This window comes from Triturus cristatus, chromosome 8, assembly GCF_964204655.1.
Source record: "Triturus cristatus chromosome 8, aTriCri1.1, whole genome shotgun sequence".
NCBI lineage: Eukaryota > Metazoa > Chordata > Amphibia > Caudata > Salamandridae > Triturus > Triturus cristatus.
The window spans coordinates 1,539,020,155-1,539,037,242 of record NC_140591.1 but is presented as its reverse complement, the minus strand read 5'-3'; the positions used below and the strand labels follow the sequence as shown (position 1 = coordinate 1,539,037,242).

Below are 17,088 nucleotides of genomic sequence, written 5' to 3'. Positions count from 1 at the left end.
GATTAAATGTTGCACTTAGGGGAGAGGATGTGGTGTTACTTCCAGAGCTGCAGACTTTGCAACTGGGGAACCAGTTTGGGTTTCTGCTTCAGCTCGACATTCTGTGATTCTCGTCAAATCACTTAATCTCCCCATGTCTACAACCAAAATGAATTTGTTCTTGTGTGATGTAACCAATGCTCATGGAAAGCACTCCAATACCTGACAAGTCTTCACTATATAAAACTGCAAAAACACAAAAAATAAAAAGTGCTTTGCACACTTCTGTCATTGGGCTAAATGTGGGCTACATCTGGGTGATATTTGTGCTGCCTTTGGGCTCTTGTTTCTCTAGTGTCCATCTTGGGAGATTTATTTGTTATGAAGTTTCCTAATTTCCTCATTTACTGCAGTCTCCTCAGTAGGAAATGCTTTCAGTGTTTTACTTTGATTCCATCAAGCAGGTATCCAGATATGCCACACATTTGCCATAAATTCTGAATGTTAGCACTCTAGTTGCTCATTAGATCACTGTAGTAAAGCTACTGCTAACCAGGGAAGTCTGCTGCTGGTATTAAAAGTACATGTTTCAGTCTGCATGTCAGAGTTTTTTAATGAAATAGAAGAGGATTTGAGAAGTCACTCAAAATTTGCCCTAATGTTTCTTTCTTCAGCACTAATCATAATTTCTATGGCAAAATGAACCCCCTCATTGTGTTCCTTTTTAAATTAAATGTTTTAAGTGTTACCAGTTTATTCCAATCAAGATGGCTTCAGGTGTGCCATACTTTTGTCATAAGTAAGACAGTCAGCGCTCTAGATGTTCGTAAGAGCACTCTGGGACATTCTGTCATTGGGCTATACTTGGGCTACATCTGGGTGATATGTGTGCTACATTTGGGCTCTTTTGTCTCTGGTGGCCATCTTGGGAGACTTATTTGTTATGAAGTTTCCTAATTTCCTCATTTACTGCGGTCTCCTCAGTAGGAAATACTTTCAGTTTTTTACTTTGGTTCCATCAAGAAGGCATTCAGATGTGTCACACATTTGCCATAAATTCTGAATGTTAGCACTCTAGTTGCTCATTAGATCACTGTAGTAAAGCTACTGCTCACCAGGGAAGTCTGCTGCTGGTATTCAAAGTGCATGTTTCAGTCTGCATGACAGAATGGTTTAATGAAATACAAGAGGATTTGAGAAGTCAAAATGTGCCCTAATTTTTCTTTCTGCAGCACCAATCATCATTTCAGTGGCAAAATGAACCCCCTGATTTTGTTCCTTTGCAAATTAAATGTTTTAAGTGTTACCACTTTATTCCAATCAAGATGGCTTCAGGTGTGCCATACGTTTGTCATAAGTGGGACTGTTAGCGCTCTAGTTGTTCTTTAGAACACTCTGGGAAGCTGCAGTAGAACACAAAGGAATCAAATGACAGTCTCTGCCCTTGTTGGATGTACATGTTTTACTGAGAATGTCAGACTTCATTCTCACATGACGAACAAAGATAATGTGAATTTACAGAAAATATGCTCTCAGTTTAGCTTATAGATCACCTTCCAAACCTCTGTGGGAAAAGCATGAGAAAATAGTTTTCTCTCAAAATATGATTCATAATATCCCAGCAAAAGGCTTTTTCACATGGTAAAATCACCTTAGAACACACCACAATTCCTAAAATGAGTATGGTACCATCAACAAATGATTTATAATGTAACTAAAGTCTTAAAACCTTCTATTAACTGCAATGCTTTTTAATGAGGTGCTATCATGTATATTGGTCCCAAGATGGCTGCCAACACTTCTTGGATGAAGTGCTGATAGCCAATCAGATCTCACGATGAGATGTGTGGTTAGGCTCCGCCCAGATATACATGTGATTTTACTTTTGATTTTCTCAGGAACTACTGAACGGATTTACACCATTTAACCAAAAGGGACGACTCTGAACCAAGGGCTACCTTTTTGCCAAATTTGGTGTCATTCTGTTCAGCAGTTCGGGCTGTTGCTGCGATTAAAGTTTCCTATGGAAAATTGCATGGGGAAAACACGTTTTGGGACACCCCTTTTTTCTCGAATCACCCCGAGACTTTCAGGATAGGAGCGGACCGGAGCGCCCCACCAGTTTTGAAAATTTCGCGAAGATTCGTCAACCGGCGCCAAAGTTATTCCAAATAGAATGTTGCGGATTACCTATGGATAATAGGTCCTAACTAGAACTACCTACCTACATATATATATATATATATATATATATATATATATATATATATATATATATATATATGCACACATATACCTAGATATAGAGTCAAATCACCATTTTGTGGCTGACTTTCAAATCACTTTTAACTTAAGATTTCATGACTCACGCATCACCTCTAACTTAAGAGTATGAAGACTCTCAAATCAATTCTATTCACTGAAAAACTACATAGCTAGGCCCCATGCCCAACCCCCAGCCATCTCTTAACCTCTTTGGCCATGCTCTGCGGGTGTTCTGTGCAGGCCTCGTCTGCGGCCAGGTCCAGCACTTTCCTCTCTGCCTGTAGTCTACACTCACAGGTAACCTACTCTCACAGTGCACAGCCTTCAGACTGAGGAGTGCTTAGGTCCAAGGGCTTGCTTTTTGCTTGTGGTCATACACTTCTTAAAGCATTTGCCTAATTTGTTTTAACAACTACTAAACTCTTGAGTCAGAAGTGATTGGAGTCATGAAATCTCTAGTCAGAAGTGATTTGAGAGTCAACCACAAAATTAGTGTTGATTCCGGTACCTAAAAGAGCCGCAATCAATTTCAGCAATTGAGATTGATATGCCTATGGGCACAGTTTAGCACTCCCTTGCGGGCAGCCATTTTTTAGCCCTCCCCACCCCCAAATCCCTCAGGCTGAGAAAATATTTTTTTCCACAGAGACTCACATTAGTCTAAAGAGTTTCAAAATTCAGAGTCCATATCCAGTCAATCGCATCTTAAAAATCCAAAATGTGATTGATCAGAATCACGAGTCACGACTTTCCAGTTAAAACGTCAGAGATATACAAAAGTGTTAACCCTTTAAACTCCACTCTGCAACTTCTGTAAATGTTAATATCTCAAAAACAGATTTACACCAAACCATGACAAGTACGCTTTCTTAGTAAAGTTTTACTTTTGTGCCAAGTTTGGTGTAAATCCATTCAGCGGTCCTAACTGTAGGCTTGAGCTAAATTGAGAAATCACTTTTTTTATAACTGGCCTTTTTTGACTTCTCCCCCCCACCTCAATGTACCTTCATGAATATTGGCATGCCAGACCTTTACCTGACTAAGCTAGTGATCTTACAAATTTTGTGTAAATTTGTCCACAGGGTTAAAAGCTATAGGTATGTCAAAAAATACATTTTAAATGGAAAGAGTGGTGAACCACGAATAAACAGCGAAGACCGCCGCTACGTTATACTGTAGGAAGAGTCCAGCAATCATTCATTGACAACAATATATTTTTATGCATTTGCAACAGTAAAGTAAATCGAAGTAGAATATGATGTGAGATATCTATGTCAGTTAAAGTAGACTAGTTCACTATCTGCTGCCTGTCCGAACATGGGCTGCAACCAGAGAGAAATGCCAGGTCTCACATATTGTAGAACACAAGGAGGAACTCACGGATACCTATGGTTCCTAAGAAGCTTCCCAGTGGTAAAAAAGGACTAGAAGGACCTGCCTACACAACCCGCGCCTCAGCATTATCCTCAGTAACTAACAGTTACCAGATATGGTAAAAGCAAAGACTACTAAAGCAGCCTCAATAAAAGACATCCTACGCTCTCAGAAACTTGAAAAGCCCCAAAACCAAGATGGCCCGGAACCTTCATCTGCTAGCAAGCACATGTATAGACCCAGTCTGGATCTTCAAGCTCTGGCCATCAAAGGGATATTCAATTGCTCCTAACTGAATTCCACAAAGAAATGACCTCCTGCTGCTAGGACAGTGACAAAGCATTAGCAGAACTTGTTCATTCGATCCAAAAAGCGAAAACATAGCGGGACTGCATTAAAAACAACCTGGCTGAAATCTCACATGAACAAGATGGCCATGCAATTAGACTGGATACCCTTGAAGCAGAACAAAAGGACCTGCTAGGTAAAAAGGACAATACTGAAAATCGTTCATGACTAAACGTCCGAATAAGGGCCATTCATAATGACATTGTCTATACGGATTTGGAGGCCCATCTGGAAGCTCTATTCAAACATCTCCTCCAAGACTCTAATGCCGTGGACATCCATTTGGATTGCACTCAAAGTGTGTTTTTAACATACTAGCAGAGGAGAAATTCAGCTCCAGACTTGGCCACCATGCTCTATTACTTCAATGGACATAGAAGAATACTGTTAACGACTCGTAAACCAGAGCCCATAACTTTCACAAGCGACACAATCACCCTATGCCAAGATGTTTCCAAATCAACATAGGCGAAATGCAGGGAATTCCAGGAAATCACAGTCCACTTAAGGCATGAAAATATCTCTTACAGGTGGGGCTCTCCATTCCTTCTTTAATTCCCATTAAAGGGCAAACGGCACACAGTAAAGGAACTAGATGAAGCAAAGGCCATCTTGGGCCTCTCCGAAAGTATAGAAATGCTACCTGAAAATGAGACTACCCATCAGAAGGACATTCAAGGAACTTGGTGCACTCATAAATTGGCAAGGATCGTAAAAAGAGTAGGAGATTAAGACGAAAGCAAGAAATGAAGGATCAACAAGCAACTTGGAGGACGACTCTTATTCTTCTAAGAACTCACACTCTCCTTGGGTAAGTTCACCTGATTGATTTAACCAGTTGCTCAGTTGGCACGATCGTTTCAGCATTTACACTGCTTTGCGTATACCGCAGTATTTCTGTTTCAATAATGGTTTCCTCAACAACTGGGCTGCCACACTAAGACAGAAAAGACCGTAATAGCCTCAGTGAAGGAGGCGGGGGCCCAGGTGTTCAGTCCAGAGGCAGTCTCCTTAAGGACTATAAAGGCTGGATGACATTTTTTAAAGATGTACTTTGGTTTGGAGGGTATTCGGAGATGATGGGGTTGTCCTACTGAGGGTAGTCAGTGGGAGCACGGTCCATAGTCATGGTCCATTACTAACTGGGAATGAAGGGGCACTTTACTAGAGGACCAATCCAAGCCTTTTGACCTTGTTGCTGCGGGTGACTAACTCATCTAAAAAGAGGTCAGATGGAGGGTGTAGGTGATGTCTTTATAGATGATGAACAGTAGTTTCATTTTGGATCCATAAATTCTAACGCTGTTTACCATCTACGATTCCATGCCACACAGACAGGTTTCAAAGGCCCGTTGTTGGTTTGCTTTTTTGTTGCGATCCCTTCAGAAAAAACACAATGGAGTACTAAAACAGAGTGTGAGTGAGCAATGTGTGACTAGTGAAATAGTTAACACATTTGCTATGCGCCTACCTACAGCAGATTCTTACAAATATTCATTAGGTAAAACCTACCATTGATTCTTGGACATTGCTGCCACCATGAGAGGCGTCCAACCAAGTTTGTGCCTGTAGTTAACATCCACGCCGTCTGCAAGCAACCTGAAAAAAAAGGACTTGTTCAAATGGGAGTTTCAACAAAATAAGCATTACATTTTTTAAGATGTAATAATAACAAAAATGCATATTTAAGCAAGACATACCCGAAATTGAACTGTCTTTCTGTACTTGACTAAACAGGCATTATAATCACCCCACCGACATTGTATTCATTTTATCAGCTCTGCCTAGTGACTTGCACAGAATGTGTGTAGGCAGTCTACCCAATGAGCATGAAAAAATGTGCCAAATCAAAATTGATTATAGTCGAATTTAATCAACTATTTTGAGGTAGGCAGAACGCCTTTGTTTTGAAGAGACCTTTGTCACACTAGCTAATGCAAGTAAATCAGTCGCCAAAGAAGACGTAACTTTATACCGTCAGGATAATGGATTGATGGATTCCTGCTTTCTTTGAAAATATTCACCATTTGATGATAATTTTGTGCAGTGTGAGAATTCGTTTTGTTAATATTCAATTTTTATATAGATATTGATACTGCAGTTTCACTGTTACTTGGCACTTCACCTAGCAGGTGTCACTATCACCAAACACATTGGTACTCAGTTTATCAACTATAGCGGAATGAAGGAACATTTGCACTGGAGAGCAATATTTCTGAGTTACGGAAATAAACCAATTCAATTTACCTTCACATTACATTCAGATGTGCCATATTTCATGCAGACTTGCAGATTTCTTTTGCAATTTTAAACACTTTGGGTGAGATACTGGATTACTTTCTCATCCTATGCCTCTTCCCAGTCCTTACTATAGTGTAAGGTGACGATTAGAAAACTGGATTACCTCCTCATCCACTGCCTCTTCCCAGCCCTAACTATCCTCTGGTGATGATACTACAATACTGGTTTACCTACTCATCCACTGCCTCGTCCCAGTCCTTACTATCCCCTTGTGACGATACTACAATACTGGATTACCTCCTCATCCACTGCCTCTTCCCAGCCCTAACTATCCTCTGGTGATGATACTACAATACTGGATTACCTACTCATCTACTGCCTCGTCCCAGTCCTTACTATCCCCTTGTGACAATACTACAATACTGGATTACCTCCTCATCCACTGCCTCTTCTTCGCAGTCCTTAGTATCTTCTGGTGACGATACTATAATACTGGATTACCTCCTCATCCACTGCCTCTTCGTCACAGTCCTTACTATTGTCTGGTGACAATACTATGATACTGGATTAGCTCCTCATCCACTGCCTCTTCCCAACCCTTACTATTGTCTAAAGACGATACTACAATACTGGATTACCTCTTCATCCACCGCCTCTTCCCAGTCGTTACTATTGTCTGGTGACGATACTACAATACTGGATTACCTCCTCATCCACTGCCTCTTCGCTGTCCTTACTATCTACTGGTGACGATACTAAAATACTGGATTACCTCCGCATACACTGCCTCTTCCCAGTCCTTACTATTGTCTGGTGACTATACTACAATACTGGATTACCTCCTCATCCATTGCCTCTTCTTCGCAGTCCTTAGTATCTTCTGGTGACGATACTACAATACTGGATTACCTCCTCATCCACTGCCTCTTCGTCACAGTCCTTACTATTGTCTGGTGACAATACTACGATACTGGATTAGCTCCTCATCCACTGCCTCTTCCCAACCCTTACTATTGTCTAAAGACGATACTACAATACTGGATTACCTCTTCATCCACCGCCTCTTCCCAGTCGTTACTATTGTCTGGTGACGATACTACAATACTGGATTACCTCCTCATCCACTGCCTCTTCGCTGTCCTTACTATCTACTGGTGACGATACTACAATACTGGATTACCTCCTCATCAACTGACTCTTCCCAGTTCTTACAATTGTCTGATGCCGATACTACAATACTGGATTATCTTCTCATCCACTGCCTCTTCCCAGTCCTTAGTATCCTCTGGTGACGATACTACAATACTGGATTACCTCCTCATCCACTGCCTGTTCCAAGTCCTTACTATCCTCTGGTGACAATACTACGATACCGGATTACCTCCTCATCCACTGCCTCTTCCCAGTCCTTACTATTGTCTGGTGACAATACTACGATACTGGATTACCTCCTCATCCACTGCCTCTTCCCAGCCCTTACTATTCTCTGGTGACGATACTACAATACTGAATTACCTCCTCATCCGCTGCCTCTTCCCAGTCCTTACTATTGTCTGGTGACGATACTACAATACTGGATTACCTTATAATCTACTGACTCTTCCCGGTCCTTCCTATTGTCTGGTGACAGTTCTACGATACTGGATTACCTACTCATCCACTGCCTCTTCCCAGTCCTTACTATTGTGTGGTGACGATACTACGATACTGGATTACCTACTCATCCACTGCCTCTTCCCAGTCCTTACTATCCTCTGGTGACGATACCACAATACTGGATTACCTCCTCATCCACTGCCTCTTCCCAGTCCCTACTATCCTCTGGTGACGATACTGCAATACGGGATAGCCTCTTCATCCACTGCCTCTTCCCAGTCCTTACTATCCTATGGTGACGATACTACAATACTGGATTACCTCCTCATCAACTGCCTCTTCCCAGTCCTTACAATTGTCTGATGCCGAAACTACAATACTGGATTATTTTCTCATCCACTGCCTCTTCCCAGTCCTTACCATTCCCTGGTGACAATACTACGATACTGGATTACCTCCTCATCCACTGCCCCATCCCAGTCCATACTATCCTCTGGTGACGATACTAAAATACTGGATTACCTCCTCATCCAGTGCCTCTTTGTCACAGTCCTTACTATTTTCTGGTGACAATACTACGATACTGGATTAACTCCTCATCCACTGCCTCTTCCCAGTCCTTACTTTCCTCTGGTGACGATACTACAATACTGGATTACCTACTCATCCACTGCCTCTTCCCAGTCCTTACTATCATCTGGTGACGATACTACAATACTGGATTACTTCCTCATCCACTGCCTCTTTCCAGTGCTTACTACCGTCTGGTGATTATACTACAATACTGGATTACCTCCTCATCCACTGCCTCTTCCCAGTCTTTACTATCGTCTGATGCCGATACTACGATACAGGATTACCTACTCATCCACTGCCTCTTCCCAGTCCTTATTATCCTCTGGTGACAATACTACAATACTGGATTACCTCCTCATCCAATGCCTCTTCCCAGTTGATACTATCCTCTGGTGAGGATACTATAATACTGGATTACCTCCTCATCCACTGCCTCTTCCCAGTCCTTACTATCTTCAGGTGATGATACTACAATACTGGATTACCTCCTCATCCATGGCCCCATCCCAGTCCCTACTATCCTCTGGTGACGATACTACAATACTGGATTACCTCCTCGTCCACTGCCTCTTCCCAGTCTTCACTATCTACTGGTGACGATACTAAAATACTGGATTAACGCCTCATCCACTGCCTCTTCCCAGTCCTTACTTTCCTCTGGTGACGATACTACAATACTGGATTATCTTCTCATCCACTGCCTCTTCCCAGTCCTTAGTATACTCTGGTGACGATACTACAATACTGGATTACCTCCTCATCCACTGCCTGTTCCAAGTCCTTACTATCCTCTGGTGACAATACTACGATACTGGATTACCTCCTCATCCACTGCCTCTTCCCAGTCCTTTCTATTGTCTGGTGACAATACTACGATACTGGATTACCTCCTCATCCACTGCCTCTTCCCAGTCCTTACAATTGTCTGATGCCGATACTACAATACTGGATTATTTTCTCATCCACTGCCTCTTCCCAGTCCTTACCATCCTCTGGTGACAATACTACGATACTGGATTACCTACTCATCCACTGCCCCATCCCAGTCCATACTATCCTCTGGTGACGATACTAAAATACTGGATTACCTCCTCATCCACTGCCTCTTTGTCACAGTCCTTACTATTTTCTGGTGACAATACTACGATACTGGATTAACTCCTCATCCACTGCCTCTTCCCAGTCCTTACTATCCTCTGGTGACGATACTACAATACTGGATTACCTACTCATCCACTGCCTCTTCCCAGTCCTTACTATCATCTGGTGACGATACTACAATACTGGATTACTTCCTCATCCACTGCCTCTTTCCAGTGCTTACTACCGTCTGGTGATTATACTACAATACTGGATTACCTCCTCATCCACTGCCTCTTCCCAGTCCTTACTATCGTCTGATGCCGATACTACGATACAGGATTACCTACTCATCCACTGCCTCATCCCAGTCCTTACTATCCTCTGGTGACAATACTACAATACTGGATTACCTCCTCATCCAAAGCCTCGTCCCAGTTGATACTATCCTCTGGTGAGGATACTACAATACTGGATTACCTCCTCATCCACTGCCACTTCCCAGTCCTTACTATCTTCAGGTGAGGATACTACAATACTGGATGACCTCCTCATCCACTGCCTCTTCCCAGTCTTCACTATCTACTGGTGACGATACTAAAATACTGGATTACCTCCTCATACACTGCCTCTTCCTGATTCTTACTCTTGTCTGGTGACTATACTACAATACTGGATTACCTCCTCATCCACTGCCTGTTCCAAGTCCTTACTATCCTCTGGTGACAATACTACGATACTGGAATTCCTCCTCATCCACTGCCTCTTCCCAGTCCTTTCTATTGTCTGGTGACAATACTACGATACTGGATTACCTCCTCATCCACTGCCTCTTCCCAGTCCTTACTATTCTCTGGTGACGATACTACAATACTGAATTACCTCCTCATCCGCTGCCTCTTCCCAGTCCTTGCTATTGTCTGGTGACGATACTACAATACTGGATTACCTTATCATCCACTGACTCTTCCCGGTCCTTCCTATTGTCTGGTGACAATTCTACGATACTGGATTACCTACTCATCCACTGCCTCTTCCCAGTCCTTAGTATCCTCTGGTGACGATACTACAATACTGGATTACCTCCTCATCCACTGCCTGTTCCAAGTCCTTACTATGCTCTGGTGACAATACTACGATACCGGATTACCTCCTCATCCACTGCCTCTTCCCAGTCCTTACTATTGTCTGGTGACAATACTACGATACTGGATTACCTCCTCATCCACTGCCTCTTCCCAGCCCTTACTATTCTCTGGTGACGATACTACAATACTGAATTACCTCCTCATCCGCTGCCTCTTCCCAGTCCTTACTATTGTCTGGTGACGATACTACAATACTGGATTACCTTATAATCTACTGACTCTTCCCGGTCCTTCCTATTGTCTGGTGACAGTTCTACGATACTGGATTACCTACTCATCCACTGCCTCTTCCCAGTCCTTACTATTGTGTGGTGACGATACTACGATACTGGATTACCTACTCATCCACTGCCTCTTCCCAGTCCTTACTATCCTCTGGTGACGATACCACAATACTGGATTACCTCCTCATCCACTGCCTCTTCCCAGTCCCTACTATCCTCTGGTGACGATACTGCAATACGGGATAGCCTCTTCATCCACTGCCTCTTCCCAGTCCTTACTATCCTATGGTGACGATACTACAATACTGGATTACCTCCTCATCAACTGCCTCTTCCCAGTCCTTACAATTGTCTGATGCCGAAACTACAATACTGGATTATTTTCTCATCCACTGCCTCTTCCCAGTCCTTACCATCCCCTGGTGACAATACTACGATACTGGATTACCTCCTCATCCACTGCCCCATCCCAGTCCATACTATCCTCTGGTGACGATACTAAAATACTGGATTACCTCCTCATCCACTGCCTCTTTGTCACAGTCCTTACTATTTTCTGGTGACAATACTACGATACTGGATTAACTCCTCATCCACTGCCTCTTCCCAGTCCTTACTTTCCTCTGGTGACGATACTACAATACTGGATTACCTACTCATCCACTGCCTCTTCCCAGTCCTTACTATCATCTGGTGACGATACTACAATACTGGATTACTTCCTCATCCACTGCCTCTTTCCAGTGCTTACTACCGTCTGGTGATTATACTACAATACTGGATTACCTCCTCATCCACTGCCTCTTCCCAGTCCTTACTATCGTCTGATGCCGATACTACGATACAGGATTACCTACTTATCCACTGCCTCTTCCCAGTCCTTATTATCCTCTGGTGACAATACTACAATACTGGATTGCCTCCTCATCCAATGCCTCTTCCCAGTTGATACTATCCTCTGGTGAGGATACTACAATACTGGATTACCTCCTCATCCACTGCCTCTTCCCAGTCCTTACTATCTTCAGGTGATGATACTACAATACTGGATTACCTCCTCATCCATGGCCCCATCCCAGTCCCTACTATCCTCTGGTGACGATACTACAATACTGGATTACCTCCTCGTCCACTGCCTCTTCCCAGTCTTCACTATCTACTGGTGACGATACTAAAATACTGGATTACCTCCTCATACACTGCCTCTTCCTGATTCTTACTCTTGTCTGGTGACGATACTACAATACTGGATTACCTCCTCATCCACTGCCTGTTCCAAGTCCTTACTATCCTCTGGTGACAATACTACGATACTGGATTACCTCCTCATCCACTGCCTGTTCCAAGTCCTTACTATCCTCTGGTGACAATACTACAATACTGGATTACCTCCTCATCCACTGCCACTTGCCAGTCCTTACTATCTTCAGGTGATGATACTACAATACTGGATGACCTCCTCATCCACTGCCTCTTCCCAGTCTTCACTATCTACTGGTGACGATACTAAAATACTGGATTACCTCCTCATACACTGCCTCTTCCTGATTCTTACTCTTGTCTGGTGACGATACTACAATACTGGATTACCTCCTCATCCACTGCCTGTTCCAAGTCCTTACTATCCTCTGGTGACAATACTACGATACTGGATTACCTCCTCATCCACTGCCTCTTCCCAGTCCTTTCTATTGTCTGGTGACAATACTACGATACTGGATTACCTCCTCATCCACTGCCTCTTCCCAGTCCTTACTATTCTCTGGTGACGATACTACAATACTGAATTACCTCCTCATCCGCTGCCTCTTCCCAGTCCTTGCTATTGTCTGGTGACGATACTACAATACTGGATTACCTTATCATCCACTGACTCTTCCCGGTCCTTCCGATTGTCTGGTGACAATTCTACGATACTGGATTACCTACTCATCCACTGCCTCTTCCCAGTCCTTACTATTGTGTGGTGACGATACCACAATACTGGATTACCTCCTCATCCACTGCCTCTTCCTAGTCCCTACTACCCTCTGGTGACGATACTGCAATGCGGGATAGTCTCCTCATCCACTGCCTCTTCCCAGTCCTTACTATCCTATGGTGACGATACTACAATACTGGATTACCTCCTCATCAACTGCCTCTTCCCAGTCCTTACTATCCTCTGGTGACAATACGACGATACTGGATAGTCTCCTCATCCACTGCCTCTTCCCAGTCCTTACTATCCTCTGGTGACGATACTACAATACTGGATTACCTACTTATCCACAGCCTCTTCCCAGTACTTACTATCCTCTGGTGACGATAATACAATACTGGATTACTTCCTCATCCACTGCCTCTTCCCAGTGCTTACTATCGTCTGGTGATGATACTACAATACTGGATTACCTCCTCATCCACTGCCTCTTCCCAGTCCTTACTATCGTCTGATGCCGATACTACGATACAGGATTACCTACTCATCCACTGCCTCTTCCCAGTCCTTACTTTCCTCTGGTGACGATACTACAATACTGGATTATCTTCTCATCCACTGCCTCTTCCCAGTCCTTAGTATACTCTGGTGACGATACTACAATACTGGATTACCTCCTCATCCACTGCCTGTTCCAAGTCCTTACTATCCTCTGGTGACAATACTACGATACTGGATTACCTCCTCATCCACTGCCTCTTCCCAGTCCTTTCTATTGTCTGGTGACAATACTACGATACTGGATTACCTCCTCATCCACTGCCTCTTCCCAGTCCTTACAATTGTCTGATGCCGATACTACAATACTGGATTATTTTCTCATCCACTGCCTCTTCCCAGTCCTTACCATCCTCTGGTGACAATACTACGATACTGGATTACCTACTCATCCACTGCCCCATCCCAGTCCATACTATCCTCTGGTGACGATACTAAAATACTGGATTACCTCCTCATCCACTGCCTCTTTGTCACAGTCCTTACTATTTTCTGGTGACAATACTACGATACTGGATTAACTCCTCATCCACTGCCTCTTCCCAGTCCTTACTATCCTCTGGTGACGATACTACAATACTGGATTACCTACTCATCCACTGCCTCTTCCCAGTCCTTACTATCATCTGGTGACGATACTACAATACTGGATTACTTCCTCATCCACTGCCTCTTTCCAGTGCTTACTACCGTCTGGTGATTATACTACAATACTGGATTACCTCCTCATCCACTGCCTCTTCCCAGTCCTTACTATCGTCTGATGCCGATACTACGATACAGGATTACCTACTCATCCACTGCCTCATCCCAGTCCTTACTATCCTCTGGTGACAATACTACAATACTGGATTACCTCCTCATCCAAAGCCTCGTCCCAGTTGATACTATCCTCTGGTGAGGATACTACAATACTGGATTACCTCCTCATCCACTGCCACTTCCCAGTCCTTACTATCTTCAGGTGAGGATACTACAATACTGGATGACCTCCTCATCCACTGCCTCTTCCCAGTCTTCACTATCTACTGGTGACGATACTAAAATACTGGATTACCTCCTCATACACTGCCTCTTCCTGATTCTTACTCTTGTCTGGTGACTATACTACAATACTGGATTACCTCCTCATCCACTGCCTGTTCCAAGTCCTTACTATCCTCTGGTGACAATACTACGATACTGGAATTCCTCCTCATCCACTGCCTCTTCCCAGTCCTTTCTATTGTCTGGTGACAATACTACGATACTGGATTACCTCCTCATCCACTGCCTCTTCCCAGTCCTTACTATTCTCTGGTGACGATACTACAATACTGAATTACCTCCTCATCCGCTGCCTCTTCCCAGTCCTTGCTATTGTCTGGTGACGATACTACAATACTGGATTACCTTATCATCCACTGACTCTTCCCGGTCCTTCCTATTGTCTGGTGACAATTCTACGATACTGGATTACCTACTCATCCACTGCCTCTTCCCAGTCCTTAGTATCCTCTGGTGACGATACTACAATACTGGATTACCTCCTCATCCACTGCCTGTTCCAAGTCCTTACTATGCTCTGGTGACAATACTACGATACCGGATTACCTCCTCATCCACTGCCTCTTCCCAGTCCTTACTATTGTCTGGTGACAATACTACGATACTGGATTACCTCCTCATCCACTGCCTCTTCCCAGCCCTTACTATTCTCTGGTGACGATACTACAATACTGAATTACCTCCTCATCCGCTGCCTCTTCCCAGTCCTTACTATTGTCTGGTGACGATACTACAATACTGGATTACCTTATAATCTACTGACTCTTCCCGGTCCTTCCTATTGTCTGGTGACAGTTCTACGATACTGGATTACCTACTCATCCACTGCCTCTTCCCAGTCCTTACTATTGTGTGGTGACGATACTACGATACTGGATTACCTACTCATCCACTGCCTCTTCCCAGTCCTTACTATCCTCTGGTGACGATACCACAATACTGGATTACCTCCTCATCCACTGCCTCTTCCCAGTCCCTACTATCCTCTGGTGACGATACTGCAATACGGGATAGCCTCTTCATCCACTGCCTCTTCCCAGTCCTTACTATCCTATGGTGACGATACTACAATACTGGATTACCTCCTCATCAACTGCCTCTTCCCAGTCCTTACAATTGTCTGATGCCGAAACTACAATACTGGATTATTTTCTCATCCACTGCCTCTTCCCAGTCCTTACCATCCCCTGGTGACAATACTACGATACTGGATTACCTCCTCATCCACTGCCCCATCCCAGTCCATACTATCCTCTGGTGACGATACTAAAATACTGGATTACCTCCTCATCCACTGCCTCTTTGTCACAGTCCTTACTATTTTCTGGTGACAATACTACGATACTGGATTAACTCCTCATCCACTGCCTCTTCCCAGTCCTTACTTTCCTCTGGTGACGATACTACAATACTGGATTACCTACTCATCCACTGCCTCTTCCCAGTCCTTACTATCATCTGGTGACGATACTACAATACTGGATTACTTCCTCATCCACTGCCTCTTTCCAGTGCTTACTACCGTCTGGTGATTATACTACAATACTGGATTACCTCCTCATCCACTGCCTCTTCCCAGTCCTTACTATCGTCTGATGCCGATACTACGATACAGGATTACCTACTTATCCACTGCCTCTTCCCAGTCCTTATTATCCTCTGGTGACAATACTACAATACTGGATTGCCTCCTCATCCAATGCCTCTTCCCAGTTGATACTATCCTCTGGTGAGGATACTACAATACTGGATTACCTCCTCATCCACTGCCTCTTCCCAGTCCTTACTATCTTCAGGTGATGATACTACAATACTGGATTACCTCCTCATCCATGGCCCCATCCCAGTCCCTACTATCCTCTGGTGACGATACTACAATACTGGATTACCTCCTCGTCCACTGCCTCTTCCCAGTCTTCACTATCTACTGGTGACGATACTAAAATACTGGATTACCTCCTCATACACTGCCTCTTCCTGATTCTTACTCTTGTCTGGTGACGATACTACAATACTGGATTACCTCCTCATCCACTGCCTGTTCCAAGTCCTTACTATCCTCTGGTGACAATACTACGATACTGGATTACCTCCTCATCCACTGCCTGTTCCAAGTCCTTACTATCCTCTGGTGACAATACTACAATACTGGATTACCTCCTCATCCACTGCCACTTGCCAGTCCTTACTATCTTCAGGTGATGATACTACAATACTGGATGACCTCCTCATCCATTGCCTCTTCCCAGTCTTCACTATCTACTGGTGACGATACTAAAATACTGGATTACCTCCTCATACACTGCCTCTTCCTGATTCTTACTCTTGTCTGGTGACGATACTACAATACTGGATTACCTCCTCATCCACTGCCTGTTCCAAGTCCTTACTATCCTCTGGTGACAATACTACGATACTGGATTACCTCCTCATCCACTGCCTCTTCCCAGTCCTTTCTATTGTCTGGTGACAATACTACGATACTGGATTACCTCCTCATCCACTGCCTCTTCCCAGTCCTTACTATTCTCTGGTGACGATACTACAATACTGAATTACCTCCTCATCCGCTGCCTCTTCCCAGTCCTTGCTATTGTCTGGTGACGATACTACAATACTGGATTACCTTATCATCCACTGACTCTTCCCGGTCCTTCCGATTGTCTGGTGACAATTCTACGATACTGGATTACCTACTCATCCACTGCCTCTTCCCAGTCCTTACTATTGT

General features: G+C 43.7%; 1 protein-coding gene across 2 annotated transcripts in view; it reads right to left on the bottom strand.

Annotated features, from left to right (window-relative positions):
- CLPB (ClpB family mitochondrial disaggregase) overlaps positions 1–17,088 on the bottom strand; it is a 1,140,376-nt gene that overhangs the window by 997,084 nt on the left and 126,204 nt on the right. For both annotated transcript variants that reach the window (XM_085623404.1, XM_085623405.1), the window contains exon 3: positions 5,479–5,565. In XM_085623404.1, the coding sequence (XP_085479530.1) occupies positions 5,479–5,565 (87 nt within the window). The remainder of the gene's footprint in view (positions 1–5,478; positions 5,566–17,088) is intronic.